This window comes from Enoplosus armatus, chromosome 13 (genome assembly GCF_043641665.1).
Source record: "Enoplosus armatus isolate fEnoArm2 chromosome 13, fEnoArm2.hap1, whole genome shotgun sequence".
Taxonomy (NCBI): domain Eukaryota; kingdom Metazoa; phylum Chordata; class Actinopteri; order Centrarchiformes; family Enoplosidae; genus Enoplosus; species Enoplosus armatus.
In genome coordinates, this window is record NC_092192.1 from 9,096,381 (window position 1) to 9,117,388 (window position 21,008).

At 39.5% G+C, this 21,008-nt stretch overlaps 1 protein-coding gene across 1 annotated transcript in view; it reads left to right on the top strand.

The window, feature by feature from the left end:
- LOC139295053 (rho GTPase-activating protein 26-like) overlaps positions 1-21,008 on the top strand; it is an 83,135-nt gene that overhangs the window by 52,243 nt on the left and 9,884 nt on the right. Inside the window, exons 12-20 of the mRNA XM_070917129.1 lie at positions 282-318; positions 573-638; positions 2,084-2,158; positions 2,267-2,351; positions 3,334-3,392; positions 11,056-11,161; positions 13,755-13,914; positions 15,250-15,394; positions 15,612-15,792. Coding sequence (XP_070773230.1) covers positions 282-318; positions 573-638; positions 2,084-2,158; positions 2,267-2,351; positions 3,334-3,392; positions 11,056-11,161; positions 13,755-13,914; positions 15,250-15,394; positions 15,612-15,792 — 914 coding nt within the window. The remainder of the gene's footprint in view (positions 1-281; positions 319-572; positions 639-2,083; positions 2,159-2,266; positions 2,352-3,333; positions 3,393-11,055; positions 11,162-13,754; positions 13,915-15,249; positions 15,395-15,611; positions 15,793-21,008) is intronic.

Sequence of the window (21,008 nt, forward strand, 5' to 3'; positions counted from 1 at the left end):
AAAGCTACCAATAAATGTGACAGTGACACTTGTTTATGTTTTTCCATATCCTGCTGTGTCCCAGACAATGTACTTGTCATAATTAGAATAAGCAGCATTTGCTAAAAAGCATTCAAAGCTTAATAGGCACATGTAGAAAACATCACAACAGCATGTAATGGATGAGTGTTTTTTTTTTTTGTAAAATGTTGACTACAAATGTAATGTGCAAATATCTCCTGCCTTCTTAGTTTTAAATAACTGTCTTGCTGAAGGAGTTAGTATGTTTTTTTATTTTGCAGGTATACAATCTGAACAAAGACAACCAGGCTGAAGGCAGTAAGTACATTTAATTGGTTTCAATTAGCAGTTTATTCATTTAGCATTATCATCTGACTTTCTGTATTGGCAGGGATAGGGTTAGATTAAATGTATTTGTGTTTTGTTTTGGCCCAATAATATGTGTTATTTCTAAAACATTTGCACACTCTTTCCATTTTCAAATAGATGCTTAAAAATCAAAGCAAATGTAAATCCAAAATAACTTTACTGTGATGGCTCACACTTATTCTCTTTGTCTCCCTCTCCCTCAGTGGCCCAGCTGGATGTGATTGGGTTCAACGTGATGAAAAAATTAATCTATGCACTGGAGACTCGAGGTACAATGTTTACTCATATTCTTATTTTATTCTTTTTGTGCTGTTGTTTTCCTGCTTCTTTAGTATGATACACTGTACGTTTCAGTTAGATTCAGTTCCCACTACAGTGCTACATATTGATATCTCACTTTATTTTCTTATAATGTTTATGTTTATGTTCATGAATAGACCAACTACTTGAATTTTGGATTGTTGGTCGGACAAAACAAGTTATTTGAAGAGGTGAAAAAGAGTAAAACACACAACAGTTATCCCAACAGGAGCTTAATTCAACAGTTAGCTACTTGGAATGTGGCATTAGCATAGCTAGTTCTATACAGCTTGTATGGGGGGCTAGCTTAGTTACCAGTAAGCTGATCAAAGTCAAATCAACAATCACAAAACTGATATCATAGAAAGAGTACTTACAGATAATGCTCCAACAATGGCAGTTAAGGAGTAACTAGATAAAAGATGCCAGTCAATATTTGCTGAGACACAGATCTGACAAAATGGTGGATGTAACAATGTCAGTTATCTGCTATAGATGTGTTCCAGTAGTGGTTGCTATTAGCAACAGATCGCCCAACTGAAACCAACTGCTGCTGGTAGAATGTAGTATTATTAATTAATTATTATTATTACTTCCTGGTAAACTAAAGGATAAATACATGTACTTGTAAGGTGTGTGCGTATTATATAATTATATACACCAACTTCAGCATCATGTAGCACAGAAGCTGTGGGTTGAGAGGGTTTTGAAATGACAGGGTTAAAGATCATCAGCAGGATTTAAACCCTCCCTTCAGAGTATATTGTCTTCTGATGCATCTGGAGGAGTAAAGGTCCACATGTGCAACATCACTACCTTTTCCTTTCATCTGCTGCATCCAAAGCATCCATTACGGCACACTCTTTGGCTTTTCATTGCTCGGTTGACACATTTACATGTAGATGGTATATAAAGACAGCCTTGTGTTTCCGAGCTGTCCGGATTATTCTTTACATGACATGTATGAAAGACAAAAATGAATCACATGTTAAGGCAGATGTAAATTACTTGAACTGTACATGGCATGCTTATTGATAGTGTTCATACACCTTTTTCCGATTCAGTGGCTATATTCTCTGTGACAGTTTAATTGACTGGCAGTCTTTGAGTGGCGTCAGGTTTTCAAAAAACCTACGAAAGCTTGAAGGGTACCAGGAAGCTGTCTGTCTGTTGTCCCCACACCATCAATGATAGGATTTATTTTAGTGGAAGACTTAACATTTGACTTCTCTTTGAATGGCTGATGCTGACGTTACCTTTATCTTTGGTAATGTCTATTGCAGCAAGTACAAAATATTCAGCAGATGAGTAAGCACAGAGATAAATGTTATGTTTTTGTTGGTTCACATTTTCCATGGTGTAAGAACAGGCAGTAACCTCTCCTCTCCTCTCCCTCCTCTCCCCTCCTCTCCAGGTATCGATGAGCAGGGCTTGTACAGAATCGTTGGCGTCAGCTCCAGAGTTCAAAAGCTTCTGAGCCTTGCTATGGGTAAACACAGAAACACATATATTTTAGTCAAAACTGAAAATGAAATATATTTTTAATTTAATTTAATTTAAATTTAATTGGCCTTTATTTTGGTAATCTTCATTCCAGATCCTAAGACATGTGCTGACGTGGAGCTGGAAAACCCAGAGTGGGAGATTAAGACTATCACGAGTGCTATCAAGCACTATCTCAGGTTTGTGGGAAAAGACTTGCATAAGCGCACATACAAGGTATAAAAACACAAAATCATGTGAAACAGCTGTACAAAGTTCTGTAGTTTTATTATCAAAATCCCACAATTAAGAGTGTGTTCTAGCTTCAAAGACCCATGGTGAGTAGTTTGATTGCTCTTCTCTCGACTCTGAATTGTTCCTCTCATTCTGAAATTACAGCACTTTTCTGCTCTTTTCACACGTAGTACTTCAATAAATGCATATTGCGGCTTTGGTCTCTGCCTCTCTGGCCTGGATCCAACTTTGTTAATTGTTAATTTATTCATGCAGTATTTGCTGTATTTGCTTGTTAAGCCTGTTTTATTTATTTTATAACCATTTATTTACCCATAGAAGGGTTGTTCTCATATCTCATATTCACACAGTTGCAGACAATCATGCCTTACGTTCCCAGTACAACCCTAGTCTTACCTGCTGGCCACTATATAGTCGTTGATGGTTAAATGACTTCCTCAAGAGCACCACAACAGTTGGAAGGATCAGGACTGTGGGAGGCCGGGAAAAGGCGGCTAAGTGGAAGGGACAGAGAGGAGTAGTGGTGTCCAAGCTGTGCTCAATCTACTGCACCTGAATGAATCTACACTGTACACAACACACAGGTTCACATATAGACACATTCATGCACATGCACACACATGCACTCCGTTGGCACATAAATGGACAGCTTCACAGAAATACCTACAATCCGCACTCACACACACGACCACATACACACATTTACAGGACCTCAGATCAGGCCTCATTGAGAACCAGCGGGAGCCATTACACTCCTCAGGCAGTGCCGATTAAACTGATGCCCAGCTGTCATGGTGGAGAAAAAAGATAAGAAGGAGAACGTATTACATTCACATTTATTGTATTTTCCAAAGCAGCCAAACCTGAACTCTTCCATTTTCCAAGCTGACATTCTGCACCTGACGTCTCTGTTTCTTGTGTTTTCAGAATGCTGCCTGCTCCTCTCATGACATACCAGTACCAAAGGAGCTTCATCAAAGCTGCCAGTGAGTGTTTCTCTTTTATGTGTCTTATTTGCCTCTCAAGTGTGAGTTCTGTCGGCAGAACAAATTGTAAGACAGACTCTCCTGCATTTTGAGATTGTTTGATTCGCACTGAGGTTACACATATAAAAACATGTGGACAGCTATTCTAAAACCACCTTGGATTAAAAAAATACATGCTGCACTAAATATACCATGAGGTTTACATGGAGTGCACAGATTCAACAACAGAAAACTGCTAAGCAGGAGAATCGTTAAGTAACCTTTGGTTTGTCATTGATTTAAGCTGAAATCCTCTTGAGTCATGTCATGTTGATATGTACAGTTTATGAATGAATTAAAGATTATTTAGAGATTTTTTAATTTGTGTAATACAGCAGGGATTCTTTGTCTACTTTCCTCTCCCCTTGAATGTCCTTTTGAAGAGGTTTCTGAAGTATTCCTCCTCAGTTTAATTTGGAGAATGAGAACATCATATGAATCATCATGTGAATGAGGTCATGACTTGCTATTAAACCAGTTGGCAGTTACAAATAGACGGTACACCTGCTGAGATAGCAGCGCTCTCACTGTGACACCAGGACGCTTGCGTCTGTCTATTTGCTCTGGTAGCTGAGCCCACCGACTGTGCCGCTTTACGCTGTGTGTGGCACACAGTATGTTACTGACCTGCTGTGTGTAGTTTTTATGTAGGATACATGAGATTCAAATTCCACATGAAGAGGAAAGGCCTGGGGAGCTGATCTAAAAGTGACAACTTAGTAAAAGCTCAGTGTTTTGCTGCAAAGTGTTCCACCATTTTTTTTTTTACCAGCACCTGATGGGCGCTGTGTATTGAGTCAGGATAAATAATTTCATTTTCAAAAACACTCAGCTGTCTTGAAGACAGACTGCCTAAACTCAACAGTTACTGCAATCATGTCAGTGTATTAGATTCTTCTCATGTGGCTCCTTGGACACCAAACATGGTTTTATCTTGTTTGATCTAGTTTAGGCCTGTTTAGCCTGGCTTTGTATGGTCTGGACCATGTCCGTGTTGCTACTTTTACTGACTTTTTTAAAGATTGGGCTTGGTCTAGCAGGCCCAGGTGCAGTTTAGTCTAGTCCGGTCCAGTCTGCTCTGCTGTGTTAAAGGATGTGTCAGTGACCTGTTTTCTTTGTTTGTCGGTAGCTAAGCCTCTAGAAAGCTGAACTGACAGGGGAAGGAACTTCAGGAAATGACTGTGTGTCTCTGGCAATGCTACCAGGAAATGGCTCCATAGTGAGGCCAACTGGAAAGAAAATGTGAAAAGTGTGTATTAGGAGAAAAGGAGTTGAGCGTGGCAGTTAAGAATGCCAAGGTAGCTGGTTTGATATCAACTTGGACCACCTTTGCTATCGCGCATGTATTCATGGTTTTGTAATAATCATAAAATATATAACATGTACTTGCCAACTATTTGTATAAGTTTACAGATTTATATCTCTCATCTCGCCCCGGTTCTTTCCTTCTGTTTATGTGGGTGTCTGCATTTTCATGTCATGACTTTGTATGTGGATGCATATGTGTATGAATGTGTGTCTGCTTGTGTGAGTGCGCTTTTTGCATTTTTTCCAAGGTAATAATTTTGCAGCGGGGTGTTTTGAAGACAGCGTCCTCGTTTGAACTCCCTCTTTCTCCTCCTCTCTTTCACGTAGTGTCTCCAACTCCTCCCACCACCCTGCCCGCGAACCTCATCTTCCTCCTCCTCCTCCTCTAGTTTCATCTCGCCTTACTCTCTCCCATCCCGAACTACTCTGGTTTTAAATATCTGGTTTAAACGGAGAGCTTAGTGTTTTGAGGTTTGTTGGATCAAACAACAGCTGCAAAATGTTCCTTTTTTCTTTCTTTTTTTTTTTTTTACCAGCACCTGATGGGTGCGGTTTATTGGGTCAGTATGATTAATTTCATTTTCAAAAAACCCTCAGCTGTCTTGAAGACAGATTACCTAAACTCTCCAACAGTCACTCCAATCATTTCAGTGTATTAGATTCTTCACATGTGGCTCCTAGGCTAAAAAGTTTTTCAAGCACTAACTGATTTAGACCATGAAACAGAGACTTTGAGAGAAAGACGAGGAGGACGGAGGGTGGAGTCCCACCTGGATTTCAGATACCTGCCTTAGGCATGTACCAGCAAGAAAACACACATTATCAGTGATCACCCTGTCTCCATTCATTAGGTTTTGTTTGCAGTATTTTCTTACTCTATGTCCTATCTGACATTTTCACTTGTATAAATTGCCTGAATTCCTTCAATTAGCTTTTCAATGGGCTTCATTTTTCATACTGCAAGGTGAAGATTTTTTGTTAAGGTTCTGAAAAGCTGGACCAAACAGTCACTTTTAACATCACTGTAGTTTCCACTTTATTACCAAGTACATAAAAGAGAGATGAAAGGATGATAGATGATACAGGGGTGAAAGATGATGACCATGGGTTGCAATATAAAGTTAATGTACGGTTTGACATTGAGAGTCTAACCTGCATGGCACATATTTCACAGACTTTAAAAAGATCTTATCCTTCTTTTCAAGCAGCCACGCTGACAGTGGTTCTTTTGAAAAAACAGTATCATGTCTCAAAACCAGTCACTCTCCTTGTTTAAGAAGTATCAATCATTTAAAAAAAAAATCTTTTTTTACATTATCTGCTTAAACAACGTCATCTTAATCAGAAGCCTGAACCACCCCAGCTGGCTCTGTTCTAAAGCAAGGAAGCAGCGGTTCAACAGCTTTCAGATGTGTGAACTCCTCACCCTTTTCATGCCCTTGACATTCCCTTTCTGTGTCACAACATTATCCTGCTTAACCTGCTCTGGGCATTCTCGTCTTTTGCTGTACAGACTGACATGGCTTTGGTGACAAAAAGGAGAATGCAGTCATATCTTCCCACTTAACATCAAACCTGCTGGCATAACTCCCAACAATGGGGAAACACTTTCCAGTAATTTAGACACTTTTGTGTGCATGAATAGATGTATCCAGTGTAATGTTGCTCCTAGCCAGGTGATGTGATATCAGCCTGCATCTAAAACAGTGGCCAAACATTATGTTTTCTAATCTCTTCTATCTGCATGATAATTCTGATCATTCCTGCCAGTGATGAGCAGGCAGCTCCCCGCATGTCTTTCAGCTTGACAAGAGACAGATTACATAAAACAGGAAACTGAAAACTGGAGATTTACTGAGACAAAGACAAACACCTGTTGTTTACTCCTACTTCAGATACCTCCCCCTCATATACTTAATCCATGAAGTTTGATGCCTGTTATTGAAACGAATGCAGTGTATCTTGGTTTTAATATACACTTATCATAAAACAGTTTCCCTGCAGCTGTTCAGAGCGATTGTTTCTTTTATTGGTGGGAACTGTGTCCAGAACTATGAAGTAGCCTTTACTTGCTAGTTTAGAATGAAACTAAATCTTTTTTTCTCCCTGCGCTATGATGCTTCTATGAACATTCGTCATCAAGTGACAGGTGGTTGTTGGTCGATAGGTATGAGAATGTCTTTTCCATGTGGACTTAAAGCAGTGTTGATTGATTTTAATTGGCCTCTTGGGGGAAGCCGTAAACACAACATTGACATATTATCAGCGTATAAAGTGCTAGAGGGGAGAGCCTGGTGATAATTGTTTGTGGGCTCATCACTACGAGCGACCCCTTTAGCATTACATGACCTGTCGTTGATGAGTGAGTGCAGCTTTAAAGATGCATTTGCAGTATAATAGTTTCTGAAGATCTCTGTAACTACTCAGAAAGATGCAGCTTTTCAAATTATGAGCCATCATTCAATTATATTCATGAAAGAAGAGGTGTTCGACCTTACGTTCACGCTCCAGATAGTAGAAAGTAGAACAGGTGGTGGTGCTGGAGTTTGTTAAGGATCAGCCGATGGTCAGCAGATGTGGCAAGCTTCTTGAAGTAATGCACGCTTCACTTACTGTATGTGGGTGTGTATATGTTTGCTTTTCTGGCTTTAATTGTAAAAGTATGTACTCCATACATATTCTAAATCCCCTCTTGCTTAAGAAGATGGACAGATGAAGTTTTGATGAAGTGAGACCCAGACTTGTTTTCAGGGTTTTTCTTAGCTTTTTCAGAGCCAGGAGCTGTAAGGAAGGAATTTATACTTTCATATCTGATTTCAAGTAAAAAAACAAACAAAAAACTGGCAACGCTGGCAGCCCAATTAAGCCTGTTAACCACAAGAGAGTTGGCCAAAGTCAATAATCATAACCAAAAAATATGAAAATATGAATTCTGGTTATGTTCTGATTTTCTCAAATAGCACAGGCTAAAATTTCAAATGCTAGTGTGAATATGACAGGACAACCATGCTTTTTCATGTACATCTAAAATACAGTGTCTGTGGAACCATGCTGGCTATTATTCCCCACATTAAACATAAGGTATTCTCTGTTCCAAGTACATTCACACTAACATCCAGGCAGCATAATTCAGTTGCAGGAAAAAAAAAGCAGGTTTTGCTATCTGAAGTAGCATGATGAGTCACATTACCTTCTGCTGTTCGAAACTTGACTGTTTCTTTTTAATTGCTAAATTGTTATGTGATTTGGAGGCTGCCAGAAAATTCTCTCAAGCCTGTATGGTGTGTTACAGCTAAATTTGTGTGTGTGTGTGTGTGTGTGTGTGTGTGTGTGTGTGTGTGGATACAGACAACGTAGGACAAAGACAGAGGATATGCATGAATTCTGATGGGATATTGAATGTGTGTGTGGCTACGTATGTATGCAGGTGTAACTGTATTCAGATGCATGCTTCCCTACGGTATGTTAACAAGCAAAACATGAATACTGGGAACAGTTTATTTGTCCTTTTGTCTGAAGGGCTGAAATTCCTTGAGAGAGAAAATGTGACTTTAAAAGGTCGTTGTCTGTTAAGTGATGGATGCGGTGGAGGCTGGGATGATAAACGACTTCTACTTGGTGTTATCACTTATTACTTAGCACCATAGCTATTGACTACAGTCTAATTGTGTATTTTGTTTTTTGACTCATCACAGTGGCTGTATGTGTGTGTGTGTGTGTGTGTGTGTGTTTACAGTATGTGTTTGTGAATGTGTGTAGTTAAAAAATACAACTAATGGTCTTATTTATTTTATTGTGAATTCTAAATTGTGAAAAAGTATTGAGCCAAAATGTGTGACTGGGTGAAATTATTTTCCCTTCATTTACACAACTGTCTGTATTTCTAGTGTTGCACTTCTTATGATACCTTAATATTGATCCTTCACTGGTGATGCTTTATTTCTTCCTGACATGAAGCACTAACTAATTTGACAGCTATTCTCCACTTTTGTGACTCAAATTTCCTTGTTACTAAACTAACTAATTTTTACAATACCTTTGATTAAACTCTTCTCTGATTTGTAATCACTATCATTGAATTTGTTGTCCAGTTCTGTTTTCACAGTTTCACAATTGCTTTCAGTTGAAACCTCAAAGGCAATCTGCTGTTACAGCCTTTATTGGAAGTGTGTTTAGTTAGCTTGCTGCATAGCACAGTGAGGGCAGAAGAAATGTTTACCGCATCTAAATGAAACTAATGAGATATTAACTGTTTATTAGTGACCTTTACAGGTGCTGGTAGGCATATTTTTTTTTAACTTTGAACTGAGTCAGGGAAAAGCAGAATCTTACTTAGTTAATCGTACTTCCTAAAATGTTCCTTTAACGAAGAATACCGTTACAGAATGAATGTCTGTGCAGTTTAATTTTATTTATTATTATTATTTTTTAAATTTGTTTAATTTGTTTGATTTGTTTTGTGTTTGACCTAGCATCTACATATCGATCTTTGTCCATCACACCAAATTGTAACAATTGCAACACTGCTTGCCTGCAGTTAATACACTCCTCAAAGCACCCAAAACAAATCTTTCGTCATATTTTTGGCTTCCTTGGTAATGAGACCAGTTGGTACAAAAATGAGTATTTATTTATGTAACCTAGAATGCACCTCATGGGTGAATCATATTAAATGTACCTGTTTATCTCTCTCCTGGCATTTGGTAGGCGTTAGTGGGAGTTAATTCCAGAGCCTAGTATGATTGCAAAAATAAGTAAATGATAAAAGCCAGTTGAATGCTGCTTTAAATTCACTCTTGGGTTGAATTAACACATTATCAATAGTTTTAAACTTGTATTCCTGAAAGTTTGAAGGAAGAGAAGAGTGTGTTCTTCAGCATAATGTGTGTGCAGTGGTGACCACCAGAGAATGCATAATAGGGAGCGATGGGTGTTACTGTTTTCATGTGCATGCTTCTGTTTGGAGGTATGTGCAGGTGTAGTGGACGTGCACATGCATTGTATGTTGTAGATATTTAAGTTTGTTCTTGTGACTGACTGGATTTCCAATTAGTATATTTGCAGCTGCTGTTCTCTCTGTATGTGTGTGTAAGTGCTTGTAAATGTTAGGTCTGCATTCACTGTATATTTAAATGTTTTGGTGGATGTATGTTTTAGCTTGTCAGCTCTATTAATTGGTAAGAGAATGTGTGTGTGTGTGTGTGTGTGAGATGCTCTGCCATTTGCGATTGTATTGCCTGGTGCTGACAGCTGGGGCCTGAGGGGTGATCTAGTGCGAGTCTGCTGTCATCTCTCTATCGACTGGCTCTGAAGCCGTGACTTATTATAGTCATTCTTCAACAACAGGGTCTCTCTACCTGCCTGTCTTTCCTCCCTGCCTGTCTACCTGTAAATCATCAGGACTCAGAGCTTCCCCACTTTGCAGCAGAGTTTAGCACTCAGTGACTAAAACTATCTCTTCATTTGTCTCTGACTCCATCATCTCTCTGTGTCTCTCTGTCTTGGGGACATAAAGTCTAATTGAAACCTTGAGCATTATTATTCTATATTTTTCTTATTGCCAACAAATCCAAACAAAAAAATGCTTTCATTGTAAAAACAAACAGGAGTAACTAATACTATTGGGACTATTTTCAGTCACAAATTAATACACATTTAGCGCTCTAGTGAGTATTTATTTAGGGCTGCAGGATGGTGTATGTGGGGCTGACTCTAAATAAAATACAGTGTCCTTGTTCATGTTGTTGAAGGAACATGCAACGCCGTGGCTCACTGTTGTGTTTTTAATAGTTTGGAGGTCTATGGCACTGAGGATCAGGCTTCAGCTACACAAGCTACTACTATTACTACTACTACTACTACTACTACTACGATCAATTCATTGCTTTTCATTGGGTTTGTTGACAATAAGAAAAGCCTTGTCCTTCACACCTTGAGTGATGACATAAATATATATACTATACTGTAGCTAAGGCGACCTCTTCATGAGTGATATTTACCTTGTGAAAAAAGCAGACCTAAGCTGATATTTTACTTGAAGTCTTTGTAAATTTTACGTATGACATACTGTATGTCTCCACGCCAAGGTCTTGCGTATGTATGTTTGCGTAATGACCCCTTTTTGCAGTATGTATCATATTTGTAACAACCAGAATAAACTGGTTGCATTCAAGGAGTAGACACTTTATTTTACCCGTTCAGTGTTTGTTTGTGCTTCGTATATGTGTGTGTCAATAAATAAGTCACTGTGAACTTCAAGCTGAAATCTTTATTTCTTCAACAGTCTCTCTCTGTCTTCTCATCTGTCTCTGTCCAGAGTTGGACAACCCAGAGTCCAGGGTGACGGAGATCCATTCTCTGGTGCACCGGCTGCCTGAGAAGAACCGACAGATGCTGGAGCTGCTGATGAAACACCTGGCCAAGTAGGTGGAGATATCACACACAAGGACAACTGCAGCCATTTATTATTCAGATGCTGTGCACCTGAGAAACAGCGCAGTATATTCATTTTAGCAGTTAACACCAATAGTGAACTCTCTCGTCTATATCCACATTGCTGTAATACTCCTTCACTTGATTGTTGTTGTTGTCCATCCTCAAGGAGGATTAGGGCTCTGTGTAATCTCTTGACTACATGCATTAAGGCAGTGTGTACTGAAAATAGAAACCCATCCAGCAGGCCAAATCTATTAGGTGAAGGAGTTAAGCCCAGTAAGGACTAATTTGGTGATTTGCAGGTCAAAAGTTTTCACAATGTTTAGGTTCATACTGGACTAAAATAGTTTTTCATACATCTGATTTACTTATAACTTTTGTTTTAACATAATTTAAATGACTGACTGAATGATCTGAAGCAGCTCCTAACTTCACACTGAAATAAAGTCACTGAAGCTGTTAAAACAATGTTATGTGTAACATAATTGTAAAAAAACCAAAAACGAAATTCAAATAAACGTATCCCAGTTTTAGCCTAGATGTCTTTTGACCTGCAAATCCCCAAATCAGTGCTGGGAGATAAAAGGATGCTACTCACCCTTTGGGCTGATTGGAACTCAATGTTTTGCTCAAGGACATTTCAGCAGATGCTGATGAGCTCTCTAAATGATTAAGTTCAACAAATCTCTTGTAAGACTCCTGCAAAGATAATTTTTTTTCTTATGAAGACCGTCCCCTGACAATTGCCTCATCATTATTTTCTCCCACTCGACTTCAAATCCCAACTTTGCCTCCACATTTTGGATGTTTTTATACTGTACGTAGGCAACAATAGACTGTATAGACAAGAGCATCTGTGAATCAAACAGGTTGACCGTCTGTGGATTACATAACCACAAGCTGCTGCAGCCCATAAGCAAAAAAAAGCAGGGCATGACACTGTTGGCTTATGTGAAATTATTCCTCTAATGCAGCCGACTGGCATTGTGTTTTCACTCTAAACCCGCATCTAAGCCCTCTGGCTTTATCAGGCTTTTCTTCAACAGCAGCGGCATGATATCATTTGTGACAAATGGGACATCAGCCATGTTTCTACAACATGTAGGCTGGCGGGAATTAAGGTATTTTGAGCACATGCACATCTTTACCTGGGCTTAGTGGATTACACCTGCCTTATAGGCTGAATGGCTGGATCACAGTTAACACAGATCCGCTCTCTGTCTCTTTCACTTCAGATCAGATGCTTTATTGGCATCAGCGCACTGTAAAAACAATACTGCCAAAGGGTCTAAAAGGTTCTTCTATCAATAGAGAAAATGCACTCAGCTGCCACTGTGTCAGGTAGACTTGGCTAAAACTAATGCAGTCTAATACAACAGTCCTGCAATAAACCCAGCCTTCATGTAGGTTATAATATAATGAGGCGCTGCTGTTATTTAGCCTTCCCTCCTTGATATAAATGCAGTGGGCAAAATGATAGAAACACGTAACATTATAACCTTCATGAAGGTAGGATTTATTGCAGGACTGTTGTAGTAGTAGACTGCATTAATTTGAGCTTGGTGTACCTTTCTAAACTGGCACTCTTTGGGGTGTACCAGCAGAGATCTCAAGGTGTTGTATGGTGTGTGCTGACTCTTTGTTTGTTGAAAACCCGGGCTGAGCTGTTCTGACAGATCAGCCATTTAAGGGAGTCCCTACTGGGATTCCTCTGGTGGTAACTGTTGAGTTGGCAGTGTCTTTCTTACTCTCAGTTAGGGTGTAACCGCTATTTCCAAGATCAATAAAGAACCCTCAAGCTTTCTTGCTTTACAATCTTGTTATCCTGCCAATTCATTCCACAGAGCTTTTTCCTCCTTGAAGGGAAAGACAGACACTGGGCAAATTTGGAGAAGAATGTATTATTATTTTTATATTTTGGGAAAATTTACTCCCGTCTCCAATTTTTTGTTTCACAGATATCTATTATTATTTTTCTATTACTGTTTTCCATGGCAACCTGTTTGAATGGAAGTCTGTTTGTAGTTAAAGCAGTATTAACTCAGTAATGCGGTAAACACGACATTCACATATCTTTAAGTTGTTATGCTGAATTTGTTAACAGATGTCTATTTACTAATTTGTATTTCAGGCGACATTATTAATTTAAGTCCAATATTCACGCTCCTTTCAGCTCTGTTTGGTCTCCACTAACTTCTTAATATCTGGTTCTGCTAGTGGCCATGGTTTTGGACAGGCGGTAGCGTACAGTGAGTTGTTTCACCAAAAACAGCTGCCTGCTGCTGCTGGAAACGGGGTGCATGAGAGGGGTGACTCTGAACCAGTCGAGGGCCGTAAAAACCAAAACAATGAGCTGAAAGACGCTGAAATTCTTTGTAGCGCTGAGGGCAACTGCAGAGTCTGGTTCATCACTACAAGTGACTCTTTTCATATTACACATAGTCATTTGATCCATTGTTGATATGAAAATATTGAGTCGTGCAGCTTTAAAAATGGTCAGGGTGGAGGTTTTTGATTTGGATTGAATGTGGAGCCACTCTCTCTCTCTGTCTATCCCCCACCCACCCCCACCCCCAACAGTGTGGCCAATCACCACCAGCACAACCTGATGACCATCGCCAATCTAGGTGTGGTCTTCGGGCCAACTCTGCTCCGCCCACAGGAGGAGACGGTGGCAGCCATCATGGACATCAAGTTCCAGAACATTGTAGTGGAGATCCTCATAGAGCACCACGAGAAGGTGAGGGGGTTTGAGTGTGTATGTAAACAAATGAATAAAACAAACAGTCAGAGTTTGAGGATTAACTTTTGTGTAATTGTGCATTAAAACAACAATTAACACACCTAACCATTTATATATGAATGAACACCTGCCACACACAATAACTGTATATACTCTAAATACACTTCAAAGCCACTTTCCCCTTGATCCACGATCCAAGCAGCTTATTGGCAGGCCAAGCTGCTTACCGATGTCACCATGGCAACAGACAAATCAGCATAACTGTTTGAGACCCTTAGCATTGTGCATGCACAGTGTGTTCAGCCAGACACACAGACAAATAACACATATGCCACGCCTGTGTGCATGCATGAATTAAGGATAAGTGCGTGTGTTGAAAGAATGACGCACACACACACACACACACACACACATACAGAGAGATGTTTCCATCTTCCACACTTTCCAGACAACAGCTGTATCTAGTACAATGTGCAAAAACAAAACAAATGGAGTATAAATGCTGTGATAGAGCGGCTCTAAACCCCTAAAAAGATCTCATCAAAGTCCTTGTGTCTTCTGCTGTGCAGCTGCAGAATAATGACAGTCTGCACTTCACATATCTGCCCATTCTCCTCCAATAAAAGGATAATTAGGTCAGTTTTTCAGAAATCTGTCCTTGACAATATAACAATCTAGTGAAATGATTCGAAAAAGACTTCATTCAGGCGATGACAGATGAATGGATGTGTGGATGATGACGTTTGACTTTGGCTGAAATAAGCAGAGCTGCATTAGGAGTGGAAAAAACATCAACTTTGAAAAATATAGAAATATGTAATTGGTGAGGGGAAAAATACTTGTGTGTATATTTTTATCACAACATGGACTTTTCTGCATCTTGCCTAATTGTGCCTCAAGGAGTAGAAATACATTTCAGCTATGTCACAATGATCCACAAATCATGGCCTGAAGCCCACAATTTCCCCTGTTGTTAAGTTTCTGCATATGTAATTATTGAAGATAGACCAGTGAAGATAAGTTTTAGACACAGCAGCAAGTAGCTTTGTAGCTGTGTTTAGCAGAGTCTAAACTGCAAAGGTTGCAGTTCAGAAGCAGAGATGTAGATATTGCACCATTTATTATATAATCAGACATATTGCATGAGAGTGGATTGTCCATGCCGGTGTGCTACATTGACCTGCAGTTACATATGAGACCATAAATGCTGCTGGTTGACAGCAGCAGTAAGAACAACTTTTCAGTGGCATTTTCTTTTTGTAAATTCATACATTGTTTCTATGGGTGTAATCACACTTTCTGTCTTACTTACTGTCTGTCTTTTCTGTGCAGATATTTAGTGACGTGCCAAGTTCTGCAGGCGGTCCAACCAACATGCAGCTCAACCTGTCCAGGAGGAGAAGCACCGAGAGCAAAGCCCCGTCCTGCAGCGAGAGGCCTCTCACACTCTTTCACACACCAACACATTCCCAGAAAGGTGAGCTGAACCACCTAATTTGCCCAGTAAAATTTTTTTCTTTTTAAATGGCTCACACCTGCTATGTGTTGCCGTAGTAGGCTTAGAGAAAAAAAACTCTATAACACCCACTTTTCATTGAAAAGCATAAACAACAGGAACATGTTGTCAGTGGTCAGTTTTGCTTAGAGTTGGTTATCTGGCTAAAAAGTTTGTAAATATTTCTTTACCCTTGTAGGCGAAAAGAGAAACAGTGTTGTCAACACCACAGTTGCCGAGCTGCAGCCGCCGGTTTCCTCCTCTGCCAACTGTAACAGCAGCAGCAGTAGTAACAGCAGCAGCCAAGGTCGAACCCCGAGACACAGCCTGACCAGCAACGACGGAGAGCAGGACACCCGGCAGATCCGGCCCAGCTCACTGTGAGTTTATCCTGATCTTCAATAAACAGTAAATGATGAAAATGAGAACAGAAACAATATTCAGAGAAATGTCAAGAAAAGCAAAAATCTTTACAGCTCAACAGATGTTTGTGACTGAGGGTTAGTCACATACATGCATACGTGTGCAAACTTCAAATGTACTCACAAACACATGGATTCGACACGCCCACTTTTTTAATGCACACAGAAATTTGCAGGTTCAGGAATGCATGAGCACATTACATACACATGTCAGCACACACGTGTGCATATGTGGCAGCTAACAGCTTAGAGAAGTAGTCTTGTGACTGGCAGGTTGTCGGTTTAATCCCAAAAGCATCTGGGAAACATTTTCAGAAAGGAACTGAACTCCACTGCACCAACAACAGAAGACTATGTCTACTTCCCCTGAATGAGGAACATTTAAAGTAAAAACAAGTACACAATATCTGTCTCACATGCATGCACACATAAATATATCACGTAGCAGTTACATAATCTAATCAAATTAACTATAAAAAGTACCTGGCATGTATATCTTGGATTTATCTTACACTTTTCAGGCTGTGTCAGTGTCTGACCTGCACAACTGAAACCAAAGACCAACTTAAACAAAAATGTTTTAACAGGTCTGAACAAGCCACTCTCCCTGTGAGAAGTACCATATATCTTCATATAAACACTGGACACACCCATCCTAAGGTTATTAACAGGTGTAAACACACACGCAGGCATATGGAATTCACAACGACATGAGCTGAGCACGAACACACAAACTCAAACAGTGTCTTCATCTGCCCGCCATCATGGGATCGTCTATTCCATCATGTTGTTTCTGCATGTTGACGTACACCTTGTTACACCAAGAGAAGATACACACTACCAATCATCTCATTTACTGACACAACAGTGACAGACCTTCAAGTACAGCCTGTCACCGAGACGATTGCACGTCGCCACCAATTACTTTTCTCCTTCTGTCTCCTTCTCCTTGTGACATTCACCTTGTGTTCATTTACTCACCTAGATGTGAATTATTATTTCTTCTTTTCATACATTGCCCTGTACATCTGTTCATGCTCTGTCGCTGGTGAGGACATCGGGTCGTAATCTGACTGATGTGATCAATCAAAGCAACATGTTTTGAACATCCTCCGCACTTGTAGCAATCAATTCTAAGTCTTTGCTGTGGTAGCAACTGTGGAAATCCAGCGTCATACCTTTATTCTAAATCTGTCTTAGTGCTCTTCAACATTACATTGAAAAAAACATAATGGAATATGTTTAAATAATACTCATACATACTCTTGATTCTGCTGTATGTTATTGTTTCCTTGTGGAAAGTTGTCATTGGCTTCATTGCGCTGTAGATCAGCCCTAATTACAACAGCCACGAGTAAATATACAGAGAAAACAAGTTATACAGTACTGTATGAAGAATATTTTGGAACACTATGACTTTAGTCCTTAAATACTGGGATTTGGAAACACCAAAAAATCCTGTTATCATATATTTTGTGTCTGAAGGCTTGAGACTGACAAGGTGGTCATATATATGAAGGATGTACAACCACATACAATAACTGTAGAGAGGAGAACTAGTCAGTTGCTGCTGTATCAGACATCTTAGAAATAAGGAAATGAAATGAAAAATGCTACAGATAGTCTTCCTATTATGAGTCGCATTAAAGAGGCATTTAATGACTGAGGTGAACAACCTTTTGGTCATGATAGAGCACCTAATGGTGCGTGAAAAATTATGTTCTTGTGTGGAACACATTGCTGTCAAGTGTTCTCTGTATGTATTGTATGTGTGCATGTGTGATCAAGGTGAAATATATTTCCCTTCATTAACTCTGCCCTTGCCAATTTTGGATGGAAGATGGAAAGCCTTGTCCTCTGCACTTGGATAATGGCTACATTTTATCTCCACGTGTGAAAAAAGAGTAGCGTCTGGTCAAACCCGAACCAGCTCAGTGTGAACAGACTCACAGCAGAGGATTTTATATTAGATTTAAAGAGCTTCTGGGTGGATTTTGCAGCTACTCAACAACCAACCACAATGAAAACACTACACATCGAGGGGAAAAGAAAGCGTATTTCCAAAGCTTTCTGGCTGGAGTAGTCAGTGAAGTGTGAATCTCAAAGGAGTTGCCAAGGCCAAGATAGATATGGTGAGATTTGTCTCTTTTTAAAACAGTCCACACATTGTGTGTTGTCCATAGTAATCAATTTGATACCTGGTTGTTAAGATAAGTCTTGCTTGTCTTGACACAAAAACTGAAAGAGAGATGAAACCAAAGAAATTAAATCAATCTCATCTCAGGCAAATTGCCCTCACCCTGGAATTAAATATAGTTGTTCCAATGTTGGTTGATGGTAATAAGCCAGACTCTCATATAAATAAATATGCATTTCTCATTCGTTACTATAGGTAATGATGACACAATGCACACAATGAGGGAAGGTTTGACATTTGCATCAAAGTAGCAGATGATAGGTCTTTGTTGTAAATCAATAAATTGAGAACTGCCACTTTACCTTAAGTACATTTATGGAGGAAGAATGCATGATGGCATTAAACTAAAATAATGTCCTTGGACAAATTTTGTTGCCAGGATGCTCAGCAAAATGTTCATGACAAGAGTGGCAATCTTCCTGAGAGCTTGAGATAATAGTTTGCCTCTGTTAGAGCACAAACATAGAAAATAAGAAGAGAATCATTCCAACAGATTTGTTTGTTTGTGAGCAATGGCTGTGTTGTCATTGAAATCTGTAACTAAAAATGCAGGATAGTATTTATTGAATTAGATAATATGTGGCTCTTTGAATTGCTGCACATCTTGTTACTCCCTCTAATGTAGCCTGAAGAAGATGGGTTAAGGGGGATAAAAGTTAATACATTTGTGGCTTCTGGAAGCTTTATCTGATTAAATTTACTCATAGGTCAGGAAGGCGATCGAGACCTGCAGGTCACAGATTTATTGGAAACACATTTCACCTCATGTTTTGCAAGTGCTTTGAAGACATGCTCGCACACGCAAACACTCTGCCACAACAGATAAGGTTTTGTTTGACAAAAAACACAATTCTCCAGTTCAGCAGTGAAGTTCGAGCACAAGTTTAACTGAGGTCAAGAGCCAAAGATTTCAGTTCTCATTAAGGCTCTTATGGAGTTGAAGAAAATGTAAAATTAACTATAATGAAATTATACAGTGGGAACTCACATCAGCTTAAGCAGCAACACTTTGTGATAGTGACTTTGAAAGTTTATAATTAGCTGAAGTAACACTTGATGGGGATAGTCATTTTGAATGTTATTTCAAGTTAATCCACACATTAAGTGTCACCCTGACCATGAATACAATGGAAACTACTTCTTACGTTGTTATAGTAATGCTTTAGTCTCTCCAGATAAAGTTGGACCAGTTAAAGGGCCACTCCACTGACAGTTTGTAATCCGAGACTGTGGAGGAAGAATTTGTCCAGTCTGAGCTGTGTGTGGGAAGTTGACATGGGTGTTACCAGGGAGGGAGGGCTTAACAAGGAGTAGTGTGTGTAGTGTAGTATCCAGTATTTTTGGAGCTTCACTTATACTAAAAGTGAGGATATCTCGGCCTCCGTTGCTTCGATTTTGACCTTTCCCTTTTAGTTCTGTATCTTGAAAGTCCCCTAATGTACTGTAATGGAAGTGCAAATACTGAATTGCTGGAGTCGCCCTTTAAATCCAAGCAATAAAACCTGTTTTATATGCAAAGTTAAGGATCAATATTTCTCCTTTGAACAAGTAGCCTTCTCCAATAGCTAATGGATGCCCAAAATCTGATTTATTTAAAGCCCATTACGGCATAAAATGCCTCCCAGCAAACAGGGTCTGGGGTAATTGACTCAGATCCCAGCCCAGACCGTGTTTTCCCAATCTCCCTGAGCCAGACATCATGAATTTCCTAGAAAAGCCAGCCTGCACCCTTATCACTGACAAGAGAAAGGTACAAAGGTCAGAAGTTAACAACTGGGCCTTCAGAAGCCCCGCATTCCCCTGAGGCGGATGTTATTTTCAGTTTTGGCACCTTGACTACTGTTCAGGACTTTTTCCGTTTATGGTTTGTTTTCAGGTGGAAAATGCCAGGAGGTCTCTTCACACACACGTTCTCTCACAAACAAATTGCATCCCTATTACTCTTTCCAATAATCCTAATAGTAATGCTGACCCCTAACCTGATGTACTAAAGTGAAAGTATAAATGGCAAAACGTCTCTTTCTGTCTCCCTTGTGTCCCTCGGGGAAAGTCAGTGAAGTTTTATGTATTCCTTCTGTCTGTTTGGCATTTGAGAGAAAAGCAAAAAGCAAAAAAAGCAAAAGAGAGGTGAAGAGCAAGTATTAGATGAAGAGAGAAAGAGAACTGTAAAATTTAATCACCCCCCAGAAAGCCCATAAACCCACACACGGGTGAGAAGAAAAATTTCCATTGTGATAAAGACATTTTCTAAGAAACCTGTCATAGAAATATTTCTTCCTCCCAGTATAACACCCATTTACACACTCGCATGCAGTGCCAGTCACCAGGTTACATGTGTCTGCTTCTGCTGCTTTTACTGATGAGCTGCCTTCTGATATTTTCTTCACTCATTTATTTATTTTTGCCTTTAGCACAGTACAGACACAATACGTCTCTTTCTCACGCTCTTAGATCTTCAGATCTTCAGTGAGCGCAGGCAGTCGCTCCAGAGGGATTCGACTTACGTTTTGAAATGGGTTTTAAAGCTGCAACCCTGATGTTATTTATTTATTTATGAGTTCCTGTAACGCTGACCACCACCTCAAGCTGCACAGTCATGAGTGGGGCTGTGTGTTACAACTTGATCTGTTTGGATGATGATAATGAAAACGCAACATCAACAGTGAACATAATAAAAAATACATTGAGGGGGTGAAATTACCTGCAACCTACTACAAGGGCTCTGACATGGTAAATTCAGCACAATGCACATTTTCACGACAACAACAGAGTCATATTATACTCACCACTTTGCAGCTCTGAGTTTCTATTTTCAACAGAAATACCAGTTTCATCCATCTGTCAATTAAAATGTTTCTTTCCTTTTCCCAGTTAACATTAAGTTGCCGTCAGTGAAACTCAACGCTTTTTGGAGATTTTCCACATTAAAAGCCTACCAGTATTGGGAAGAGTGGAAGACTTTTAAAGTGAAAAGTCT